The 13,475-nt window shown below is 38.8% G+C and overlaps 1 protein-coding gene across 3 annotated transcripts in view; it reads right to left on the bottom strand.

The window, feature by feature from the left end:
• atp8a2 (ATPase phospholipid transporting 8A2) overlaps positions 1–13,475 on the bottom strand; it is a 54,443-nt gene that overhangs the window by 16,250 nt on the left and 24,718 nt on the right. For all 3 annotated transcript variants that reach the window (XM_077554000.1, XM_077553999.1, XM_077553998.1), the window contains 5 exons: positions 12,962–13,100; positions 12,818–12,882; positions 7,021–7,193; positions 4,238–4,421; positions 220–330 (listed from right to left, as the gene is read on the bottom strand). In XM_077554000.1, coding sequence (XP_077410126.1) covers positions 220–330; positions 4,238–4,421; positions 7,021–7,193; positions 12,818–12,882; positions 12,962–13,100 — 672 coding nt within the window. The remainder of the gene's footprint in view (positions 1–219; positions 331–4,237; positions 4,422–7,020; positions 7,194–12,817; positions 12,883–12,961; positions 13,101–13,475) is intronic.

Here is a 13,475-nt window from a genome sequence, read left to right on the forward strand (position 1 = left end):
TCTCGGTACGCACTCGCAAACACACACGCACGCACGCACAATGCTGATTGTAGCCAAGATCTCAACAGCGCCTATCTAAACATGTAGCCTGCGCTCGGGAGACAGAAAGCAGACGCCACCAGGGCACCTCGTCCATCACTGTCAAGCGTGTCCGGCAACAGCTGCGAAACGTCTCTGTTAATGCAACTGTTTGTCTGTCTGTCTGCGCTGTGCGTGTACCTCGATGATGTAGAGCACCACGTTCTTGTAGAAGCAGTAGAGGATGCACTTGGTGACGCGGTTGTAGCTCCACGCGCCGTGCACCAGCAGCAGCTTCTCCAGGTACGAGAACTGTCAGGGACACGCACACGTTAATGACATAGGTTCAATGGTTTACTGCCAAACTAAACAGAATGACATCATTTGTATTTAAAACAAAACAAAGTTGCCTTCATTAGCCTAATGCTAATGCTAAATAGCATCTAAAAAGCATCTGTTGCAGTACGAAAACTGTCAGTCACACGCACACATTAATGACATACGTTCAATAGTTTATTGCCAAACTAGCAGAATGACATTATCTATATAATTTTTTTTTTTTTAACCTTCATTAGCTTAATGCTAACGCTAAATAGCATCTAAAAAGCATCTGTTTCAGTACGAAAACTGTCAGTCACACGCACACGTTAATGACATAGGTTCAATGGTTTACTGCCAAACTAAACAGAATGACATCATCTGTATTTAAAACAAATTCGCCCTTCATTAGCTTAATGCTAACGCTAAATAGCATCTAAAAAGCATCTGTTGCAGTACGAAAACTGTCAGTCACACGCACACATTAATGACATACGTTCAATAGTTTACTGCCAAACTAGCAGAATGACATTATCTGTATTAAAAAAAATTTTTTAACCTTCATTAGCTTAATGCTAACGCTAAATAGCATCTAAAAAGCATATGTTTCAGTACGAAAACTGTCAGTCACACGCACACGTTAATGACATAGGTTCAATGGTTTACTGCCAAACTAAACAGAATGACATAATCTGTATTTAAAACAAATTTGCCCTTCATTAGCTTAATGCTAACGCTAAATAGCATCTAAAAAGCATCTGTTGCAGTACGAAAACTGTCAGTCACACGCACACGTTAATGACATACGTTCAATAGTTTACTGCCAAACTAGCAGAATGACATTATCTGTATTAAAAAAATTTTTTAACCTTCATTAGCTTAATGCTAACGCTAAATAGCATCTAAAAAGCATATGTTTCAGTACGAAAACTGTCAGTCACACGCACACGTTAATGACATAGGTTCAATGGTTTACTGCCAAACTAAACAGAATGACATCATCTGTATTTAAAACAAATTCGCCCTTCATTAGCTTAATGCTAACGCTAAATAGCATCTAAAAAGCATCTGTTGCAGTACGAAAACTGTCAGTCACACGCACACATTAATGACATACGTTCAATAGTTTACTGCCAAACTAGCAGAATGACATTATCTATATTAAAAAATTTTTTTTAACCTTCATTAGCTTAATGCTAACGCTAAATAGCATCTAAAAAGCATATGTTTCAGTACGAAAACTGTCAGTCACAAGCACACGTTAATGACATAGGTTCAATGGTTTACTGCCAAACTAAACAGAATGACATCATCTGTATTTAAAACAAATTTGCCCTTCATTAGCTTAATGCTAACGCTAAATAGCATCTAAAAAGCATATGTTTCAGTACGAAAACTGTCAGTCACACGCACACGTTAATGACATACGTTCAATAGTTTACTGCCAAACTAGCAGAATGACATTATCTATATAATTTTTTTTTTTTAACCTTCATTAGCTTAATGCTAACGCTAAATAGCATCTAAAAAGCATCTGTTTCAGTATGAAAACTGTCAGTAACACGCACACGTTAATGACATACGTTCAATGGTTTACTGCCAAACTAAACAGAATGACATCATCTGTATTTAAAACAAATTTACCCTTCATTAGCTTAATGCTAACACTAAATAGCATCTAAAAAGCATCTGTTTCAGTACGAAAACTGTCAGTCACACACACACGTTAATGACATACGTTCAATAGTTTATTGCCAAACTAGCAGAATGACATTATCTATATAAAAATTTTTTTTTAACCTTCATTAGCTTAATGCTAACGCTAAAAAGCATCTAAAAAGCATCTGTTTCAGTACGAAAACTGTCAGTCACACACACACGTTAATGACATACGTTCAATAGTTTATTGCCAAACTAGCAGAATGACATTATCTATATAAAAATTTTTTTTTAACCTTCATTAGCTTAATGCTAACGCTAAAAAGCATCTAAAAAGCATCTGTTTCAGTACGAAAACTGTCAGTCACACACACACGTTAATGACATAGGTTCAATGGTTTACTGCCAAACTAAACAGAATGACATCATCTGTATTTAAAACAAATTTGCCCTTCATTAGCTTAATGCTAACGCTAAATAGCATCTAAAAAGCATCTGTTGCAGTACGAAAACTGTCAGTCACAAGCACACATTAATGACATACGTTCAATAGTTTATTGCCAAACTAGCAGAATGACTTTATCTATATAAAAAAATTTTTTTAACCTTCATTAGCTTAATGCTAACGCTAAAAAGCATCTAAAAGCATCTGTTTCAGTACGAAAACTGTCAGTCACACACACACATTAATGACATACGTTCAATAGTTTATTGCCAAACTAGCAGAATGACATTATCTATATAAAATTTTTTTTTAACCTTCATTAGCTTAATGCTAACGCTAAATAGCATCTAAAAAGCATATGTTTCAGTACGAAAACTGTCAGTCACACGCACACGTTAATGACATAGGTTCAATGGTTTACTGCCAAACTAAACAGAATGACATAATCTGTATTTAAAATGAACAAATTTGCCTTCATTAGCTTAATGCTAACGCTAAACAACATCTAAAAAGCATCTGTTTCAGTATGAAAACGGTCAGTAACACGCACACGTTAATGACATCGGTTCAATGGTTTACTGCCAAACTAAACAGAATGACATCATTTATATTTAAAACAAATTTGACTTCATTAGCTTAATGCTAACGCTAAACAACATCTAAAAAGCATCTGTTGCAGTACAAGAACTGTCAGTCACACGCACACACATTAATGTCATGTACGTTCAATGGTTTACTGCCAAACTAAACAGAATGACATAATCTGTATTTAAAATAAACAAATTTGCCTTCATTAGCTTAATGCTAACTCTAAATAGCATTTAAAAAGCTGTTTCAGTGCTTTAACCCCTTTCGCAAATGTAGATAGACACAGTAAAAAGAAAAAAGCAGATGTAGATAGACAATAAATAATAGAGAATATAAAAACATTCTAAAAAAATAAACACGTGTAATACTTTTTTTCTTTACAATAAGACGTCATTATTAAAAGCGCCCCGTTTTAGTCAACTATCCAGACTATGAACAGTATGAAGGGAAGAGTGCAGACAAGTGTCGCCGTGATCGGCAGGCAGATTGTGGGACGAGCCCTGGGGGGGGCACGAGATAAACAACAGCGTAGAATGACACGGCCTGCGTGCGTGCATGTTTGTATCACACTGACAAGATAAACTCTGCAATTAAGGCTTTAAATTCCTTTTGTCTTCAATTTTATCTGCTTTGATTTACTTTTTTTTTTTTTACTTTTGCTCTAATTTCCATTATATCTTCAAAATAATTCCCTTGTATTTAACTCATTCACTCCCAGGCATTTTCACTGAAGCAACCCCCTTCGCTCCACTGATTTTACAAGTCCCACAGGATATGATGTTATATTGTTGTAAAAAACATGGAACCTACCAAAAGAGAGATTAGAGTCTCTTCTTTCATCAGGAAAAAAAGGATATTTGTATCTGTTTCCGATTTTTACCATTAGAATATAGCTAAGTTCCATCATTATTCACATTCCTGTTGAAAACACTGGCAAAAAGAACTTGTTTGCAACATGGCCCTGGCTGATCTCTTATACTCTGCTGTCACCTGCTGGTCGTTTTCTGTAACAACTACCATTGCTTTAAGCCACCTCTTCATGTCAGAAGCTGCATCAAGTGTGCTCTTGCATAAAAAAAAAAAGAAGTCATATACGACGTATTAAATACATTTTTGGGAGTGAAGGACAAAGTATTAAAAAAACGTATTTACACGTTTTTGGGGTTTGACTGAGTTAAATAAAGTTGGTAACCGAGCGGCGCGGCCCACCTGCGCGATGGAGTAGTCCGACGAGTTGGTGGCCTGCATGCCCTCGTTGCCGCTGATGCCCACGCCCACGTGCGCCGTCTGGATCATGCCCACGTCGTTGGCGCCGTCGCCGATGGCCAGCGTGATGGCCTTCACGTGCTTCTTCACCATGTCCACGATTTCCGACTTCTGCAGCGGCGACACTCTGCGGCACGGACACACACGGGAAAAATAAATAACGAAAATAAGGCCACGTCTGTTTTGGTAGGTTTATACCTGGACTCCTGTGTGTGTGTGTGTGTGTGTGTGTGTGTGTGTATGTTCGCCTCAGGTGCTCCTCCACCCTCTTGACCTGTATGCATCACTGATCCCGTGTCAACAACCGGTTCTGTCTGTGCGTAGACAATGGCAAGGCTCCATTACGAGATACTTCCCTTGAGGGCTGCTCTGACAGCACTAAGGTCAATAAGGGGAGTCGGAGAACTTAAAAATCCCATTGAGATCATTTTCATTTTACGATAGCGTATTAGCAGGGATGTGATTTGACCAAAGTGAAATTATCTGAAAATTTAGCCGGGGGTCTGGGGGCCGCCGGCACCCAGCTAGGTCCAGGGCAGTGCCCTGGTGGGGGGACACGGGGGGCGAAGCTCATGGGTTTTCCGTGTTTTTAAGTACTTTCAATGCACTCACATGACAAAGAAATAGACAAAACAACAGCATAAATTTTCAATGTATATTGAACTATCCCATATAAAATGGCAGTTTTAGTCAACTCAAAATCAGTCACATTCAAAAACATTGGACTGTCTTTGCTTTTAAAAACTATCACTGAGAATATCATCATATCTAACTAATGTGATTACTAAGTTAACACATAAATAATGTTGAAGTGTTCAAATTTCATGAACAAATAATTGTATCATGACCAAATGAAAAGTAACTCATATTAGAGCATACCACAAATGTCTTTGTTATAGCAGAAGATGTTATCTGTCGGAGTCATGTGCATACACAATGAACTACTAAAAAAAAAAAAAAAATCGGATTTTTTTTTTTTGGGGGGGGAGATAAAAAAAAGCGGAATTCCGCGAATTAGCGGAAAAATCACATCCCTGTATTAGGGCCACGTATAGATATTTTTTTTTAGAGAGGGGGGGGACTATTACAAGAAAAAAATAAATATATATTTTGCAAATTGGCGAGGAAAAAAATGGCTAATTTATGAGGGAAAAGAAAGAATGTTTGCGACAAAGTGGCAAATTTGCAACAAAACAAAAAAAACATTTACAAGAAAAAAATCGCAAATATTCAAAAGTGGCAAATTTGCACAAAAAAAACCTTACAAAAACTCGAATGTTTGTGGCAAATTTGTAAGAAAAAACACCTCGCAAATTTACGAGGAACCAACGCGCAGATTTGCGACATTATAAGTGGCAAATTTGCGAGAAAAAAACGTACAAATTTACAAGAAAAAAACGATATCGCAAATATTCGAAAGTGGCAAATTTGCAAGAAAAAAACCCGTACACATTTACGAGAAAAGCTTGAATATTTGTGGCATTATTAACTCTTTGACTGCCAAAAACGTTAAATAACGTTTAGTAAAATCCTATGGAGGAGTGCCAAAGACGTTAAAAGACGTTTGTTTCAAAACAGAGGTGAAACTAACCATTTTCTATTGTTGATTACTGAAAAACGGAATAAGGTAGAAGCAAACTTTTTTTTTCCTGATGAAAGATGAGAGTCCAATCTTTTTTTGGTAGTATGTGTGTTTCCATAGTCCAAACACATAATTTTCTATGGACCTTGAAAGATCAGTCAAAATGCTTAAAATCGGCTGACACCCACAGCATCCCTTTTCTGAAAACGTCTGGCAGTCAAAGAGTTAAGTGGCATATTTGCAAGAAAAAAAACTCACAAATTTACGAGAAAAAAAATGAATGTTCGTGACAAAATGGCAAATTTGCAAGAAAAAAAAGTCACAAATTTACGAGGAATAAACTTGCAGATTTGCAACATTAGGAAGTGGCAAATTGGTGGGGGAAAAAAAGTCGCAAATTTGCAAGAAAAAAAGTCACAAATTTACGAGAAAAAAAGAAGATGATTCGCGACATAAAGTGGCAAATTTGCAAGAAAAAAAAGTCACAAATTTATGAGAAATAAACTCGCAGGTTTAGATTATGAAGTGGCAAATTTGCGAGAATAAAATTCACAAATTCACGAGAAAAAACTTGAAAAAAAATCTCACTAATTTGCCACATAAGAACGTCGCTAATATATATATATATATTTTTTTTAAGTGTATTGAATTTTAACTATTTTTCATCCATCCTTTTTCCAAACCACTTATCCTCATTCAAATTCAAATCAATGTTAAACGACAGCCATTTTGGCGTGAGGCGGCCATTTTGGAAGGAGAGACGGAGAACAGACAATAGGAAGCCGGCGGTTTGTTTGCAAGGCCTTAGAGAGCTCGAGTCCGGATACAGCCTGGAAATGCAACGAGTCAATTACTTCCCTGCTGCCTGCGCACACACACGCACACACACACACACACACACACACACACACACACACACACAAACACACACACTCCCACGTAAAAGGCGAGTAGTGGAAACTCTTTTGTTAAGCATTACAGCTGCTTGTGAGTGGAAACTTTCACGGAGAGACAAAAAAAAAAAAGGGAACAGGAAGTAAACATTCAGCATGGAAGCCATCACAACCGTCACATAAACACATGCCATGAAAGCAATCCCGCCCGGCAACCCCTCAGCGTCACGGGTTGGCCAAATGTGACCCACCGGCAGCAGATGACCGCCTTGCACGACAGGGCCAGGTCCAGGAAGGCCTGGCGCAGCTCGAAGGACAGCGCGTACTTGAGGGTCTGGCCGTCGATGATCAGCGCCAGCTCGTTCTCCTTGCGCAGGGAGTCGCCCAGGGACGAGCAGTGGGCGGTCAGGGTGGAGCGGGTCGCCTGCAAAATGAGACGCACGGGATTTGGATAGGAAAATTATTGTATCGTTTTAAACAAAAATTGCATACATCTTATTTTGAAAATCTTTTTTTTTTAATTTTTTTTTTAATTTTTTTTTTTTTATCCTGAGTTTTGTGGCTAAGGCTGTGGAACTGGGTGGAAGCGGACCACTTAACGCGCGTGTTTTTCAGCACGCACACGTCGACGCTTTTGAGTGGGAGAACTGTGACAACCTGTAATCTCCTGTTAATCCCTTCATTATGTTTGTGTTTTGCTTTCGGAGGGGGCGTAAAGGTGGATGCAAACAGGAATTCCGGCATACAAAGAAAAACATACAGCCCCGGGCTGAGAAAACATGAGCGGGAATATTTGGGAGGAGGAGGAGGAGGAGCATGTGTGGGAAGGCCAAGAAAGAAAGGCCGCATTGTTCACGTAATTGTGTAGTGTGTATTTTTGTGGCATTTTATCGGGTCCGAAAAATTAAGACGGAGGTGTAATGATGTTCGGCTCATCTGTATTAAAGTAGTTTTTATTATTTAATTTGTTGCAATCTAATTTAAATCTTAAGTCTTTTCCTAATTAATTAAAAGTCGATTTGCAAAATCAAGTTTTTAAATAGCATAGCGTGTTAGCTTAGCATCTTAGAACAACTTTTTAAATGAAGGCAAATTTCTTTTTTTTTTTATTGAAATTCTTCAATTTAATAAAAAAATATTACATGAATAAATATTTTAATATTTTTTTTATTTTAGATGGAATTTTAATGCATTCAATTCAAACACATCTTAAATTATTATTTTTTTTAAATTATTTTATTTTTTAGAAAATTATGGAGCTGCCAATTTGCGAGAAAACAGTTTTGACTGGGCTACGTCATTCAAACCTACTACCAGAACATATTGCAAAAAATGTGAGCTAAATGCTAAAAACATAGCATTTATTCCCATAATGCCACAGGGTAATGCCTCGATTGTGCAAGCTCAAGTCGATACCTGGTGGCATTATAGGGAATTTTTTTTTAATGATTTGAGCATTTACAACTTTATCAATACATTTGAACGACTTTGCCGTTTTAAACGTTCGACATAGCCCAGTCAACAACAACAAAAAACTCCACATTGGCAGTTTCTCTTTAAAATGCACTATACTGTACTTCTGGAACACATTTTAGTTGCCAGGCAACCAGCACGCCCTACAGGAGCCATTTTAATAGCCCCATAACCCAAATCAAGAGCCCATTAGGGCTTGTTTTGCACTCTCGTTAAAAGCCTAAACGGCAAAGTAGCTCCGATTTCTCACGTCTTCTCACAGTTTCGCCGGTTGAAGACGTTTGATGTCGTATTTGTGGACATCCTGTGTGGTGCGTTGTGCGATTTTGTGAAACTTACTCGGGAATGATGTGTTTGCCAGCCGGTTTTGCGCCATTAAATGCTAGCTAGTTTAGTTAGCCAGCCTATGGCGTTTTGCATTTTACATTAGCATTAAGCTAAAAGACTTTTGTAATTTGGTGAGATACATCATGTGTACGTATTACAATATAGACATTATTTTATTTTATAATGACTTTGACGAGATTCATTGTAAGAAAAAAGTTTCAATTCATTCCAGGAAATTCCTTCAAATTCACAATGTAACATCATAATTACGACTTCCTTGAATCTATCCGAAAAAAGACAAACAATAGCAAAAAAAAACAAAAAAACAGGCAGCCTCAAAATCATCCAAGACTTACATTGGCACCAAAACAAACACACTGCAATAAAAAAAGAAAAGAAAAAAGAAAAAGTCTACGTTGCGCTTTCTTGCACAGATCAAAGGCGAGACAAGGACAAAAATGCCCGACTAAGTACTTTTCTCACGCTAAATTAGCGCTCATTTTCAGACGCCTCTCCACTCAGGGAAAAGGCGGCCTCACTCATTTGATTGCGCCATTTTTTCTTTTTTTTTTATCCTCCAAACTAAATATTGACTTATCGCATGCATCTAAGCTCGAAGAGGCTGGAAAAACACACACGCACACGCACACACAGTCTGCTCTAAATTTTATCTGGATTATATTTAGAAGCCTAAATAAGCCAGACATGGAGGCGGGTTTGGTACAATTTGGAGGCCCCATAGGTCTCACCAACAACAACATCCCGTGAGACTTCAGCAAATCACGTGAGATTTCAACTCAGGGAGCCTATCATGGGATTTCAAAACATTTGTGTTTTGATACTGCCCCTGGTATCGTTGGTATCGATAACGAGAGCTGAGTAGGTATGAAGGGTTGATATCACTGATACCATTTATGAGACCTGTAACGACTTTATTAGGATAGGATATACGATACTAATACTAATATCAATTGCCGGCAGAAGTGTTAACATGACCAATATGATACTGTTACTCATATTGATAACATGGCAAGTACGAACTGTTGATATCACGGATACCATTTATGATAATTGTAACGACTTTATTTTAATTGATACGACACAAATTCTGATATCAATTGCGATGTGCAAAGTGTTATATTGATACTGTTACTCATATCAATAACAATGGATGAGTACGTATGAAAGGTTGATATTACTGATACCATTTATGATATGTGTAATTACTTAATTAGAAAGGTTACAACACCAACACTGATATCAACTGATACAAGTACATGACCAAAAACACTACAGGTACTAGTATCTATATTAAAGGACGAGTAAGTTAGAAAGGTTGATATCAATGATGCCATTTATGATACCTGTAACGACTTTATTAGGATTGATGCGATACCAACACTAATATCAATTCCTGAAACCACTAATGTTATTGATAACGTAAGATGAGTAAGTAAGAAAGGCTGTTATCACAGATACCATTCATATCTTTAGTATTGATAACAGACAACTGGGACACAAATAATAGGTGGGTGCTATTACTGATATCAATACTGATACTGATATTATCAACGGATCTAAATGCGAGCACGACTGATACAATACCATGTTAAAGTGGCTGCTATCGCCACTATCAATACTGATATCGATAACGACTTCAGTTTGACCAATAGGATGCAACTATCGATAACCAATGAAACAATAAATAAAAGAATACCGATTACTAGAGGCCGCTATCACCAATATCAATGCTGATATCATTAGCGACTTTAATATGACAAATACGATACCAATAATGATATCACATGCACGTTGAATTTACTAAATATACTGTTCCATAACAGACATACACATACACATACACACACACACACACGTCTACAAATGTTGGTGACAAACAGCCAAAGAGGCTGCGATATTTGCACTTACAGTATGTATAGTGTAAGTGCGTGTTTGTGTGTGTAAAATGATTAATGGCCAGTTATGCGTGCCTTTAAAAAGGATTGTGGGAAAGTGAGAAGACGCGTGTACTCATGCGTCCGTCGGGAATGCCAAAGACGTTACCCACGCACACACCCTCAACATTTGCCAGGGCGTGTGTGTGTGTGGCATTGAGGACGCCGACCCCCCCCGCAAAAAAATGAGCGGATCTCAAGTGTCCCCACTTTCCCCGCACACACACATTGACACATAACCACATACACGGAGCGCAGAGTGTTCCGTTGCTTCCTGCGTCGAGACAAGGCGTTGACAGATGTGAACTTGGTGGTGTGACGGAGACATGAAGCGAAGGAATCCGCTGCTCACGTATTGGGCAAGGCTTGGTATCACTGATACAAATACGATATCAATTATGTGAGGCTGCAAAATTTCAAGTGGTGCTCGTCTTTGCTGATACCAATACAAACTTTAACATGACTGATACCATAGCACAGAGAGGCTGATATCATCGATACCAACATGATATCAGTTAAGAATGACTGGTATAACTGATACCAACAAGCAGAACGAATTTGGCCTAACATGACTGATACGACAGCCCATAAAAAGAGGCTGGCATCATTGATACTAGGGATGCAACGGTAACCAAACAGCACGATACAATACATTTCACGATATGAACCTCACGATACGATAATAATGAAGATATTGTGGGTACTCTGGGGAGGTTGGTAACCGCTAAAGTTGTTCCGATACCGTTTTTTGGCCCCCGATAATGATTCCGAAACCCAGTTTACCTAGTTTTGTTTTTATATCAAGTGGGACAGGCCGGTATCAGTGATACAGAATGCTAATATCCCACAGCCTTTGAGAGGACCTGAGGAGGTCACACTTGAGGTGTGACTGATGATAAGCAAGTTCTGTGGAAAGTTATTTTAAGTGTGCGTCAGTGTCACGTACTCACACGGGCAACTTCCATATACAAAAACGTTGTCAGGAATAAGCAAACTCCTTTTGTTTTGTTTTTCCTCTCGAGTCTGCAAACACATTTACCCAAACTCTATTAACGATAATGCACTCATAAGACTAACAGCACTAATTCAATTGTCGATAAATACGTCTCAGGCCCGGAGAAGAACGTAAAATGAAGACAACAAAATTTTCATTCATGGTAGCAGCACTTCATACGCTGCACTGTGCACAGTTAAGACACATTTTCCATAACATGTCCCCTTTCCGAGGTTTTTCAACCAAAGGCGTTGAGTCACCATTTTTGGATTTTTATGAGCTAAATATTAGGTCGTCAGGCAAAAACGTTGGCAGCGTACGCGGCAATCCGTCATCTGGGTAACAACCGTGATGAAGTGAGAAAGTTGTGAATGTAAATAGAAAACGTCTTGATGTACACTTGAGCACATTTGGACAATAAATGAGGCCTGGCACGCTATTTGGTGCCAAGCGTTCATATTTTATGACTCACAAGCTCCATGTGGGCTCAAACACACAACTTTGTGTGTGTGTGTGTGTGTGTGCGTGTGTGCGTGGGAGACAGGCACATGACGGGAATCGGATCAAATCAAAACACTTAAGGGCAAAGCCGTCACACATGATGGCATCTTGAGCGTAAAGACGCGACTCCAATTAGACAAACAAGACGGCGGGCAAAAATAGACCACGCAAACACTCTCATACGGTCGATACAGACGATATCGGAAGGCATTTTGACCGGAATGATATCAAGTATAAGGCAATATCAATATTTATTCCGTTAGCTGATACTGACAACAACAAAAAGAGGATGGAATCACATCAATATGACCGATATGATACAAAGTAAGAACATTTGGTATCGCAGATACCAATATGATATTGACAATGATACAACTTTAACATGTCTAGTATCGCTAATATCAGTATTGATATTTAGACTGACTACTTTTATAAATTTTAACATGACCAATACATCAATAAAATTTAATTTATAGGAGGCTGGTATCACCTATATCGCCACGTTATCGAGGACCAATATGAACTTTAATATGAATGGTATCACCAATTCTGATACTCAACAGTAGCGTGACATTCAGACTTGAATATGAACAATATATGTCATATGTGTGACAAAAACAGACAAAGCTGTCTCCACAACTTGCAGGGGGACACCGGACACTTTAATTGGCTGTGAGCGCACAAAGGGCGCCGCCCACCCACCTTGCGGGAGGGTCCGCCTCCACCCCAGTTACCACGGCAACCGCCACGCGTAAACAACGCGAGCGGTAAAGCGATGAAGAGGAAGGCGGTACTCACGTCCAGGGAATCCTCGTTGACGATGACGAGGGACATGCCGTGCGTCACCAGGCGGCACGAGTAGCCTGAGGAGCGCGCGGGGTCGAGGAGGTCAAATTCAAGGCGACGACGACGACAAAAAAAGTGGCGATGATCTCGTCTTACCGATGTTGATGGCCGTCTCCTGCTTGTCGCCGGTCAGGACCCAGATCTTGATGTCGGCACGCATTAAGGTGGCGATGGTCTCGGGGACGCCGGCCTGGAGGCGGTCCTCGATGGCGGTGGCGCCCAGCAGCAGCAGGTTCTGATGGGTTGCGGAAAAATATATGTTTTTAATATTTTGATGTCTTTCTTTACAGCCTTGCCTGCTTGGTATCATATCAGTCACGTTAAAATTGGTATCGCTTTGAGATATCAGTAGTATCAGTGATATTAGCTTTTACTTATTACGGGTAACTGACATCAGTATTTGCATGTGCAACAGCAGCTTTTGTTTACTTTTTATCGTGTAAGCCATTTCAGGTTTTCAAAATTCAAACTTGCAATGTTTTCAGTAATACTGGGCTCTAATTCATGATATTGTATCACTCATATTAAAGCAGGTATTACACTAATCGTTTTTTTTTAAACTTATTGATTATTAATATCATTATTGGTATTAATGATACCAGCCTTATTT

Source organism: Vanacampus margaritifer, chromosome 20, assembly GCF_051991255.1.
Source record: "Vanacampus margaritifer isolate UIUO_Vmar chromosome 20, RoL_Vmar_1.0, whole genome shotgun sequence".
NCBI lineage: Eukaryota > Metazoa > Chordata > Actinopteri > Syngnathiformes > Syngnathidae > Vanacampus > Vanacampus margaritifer.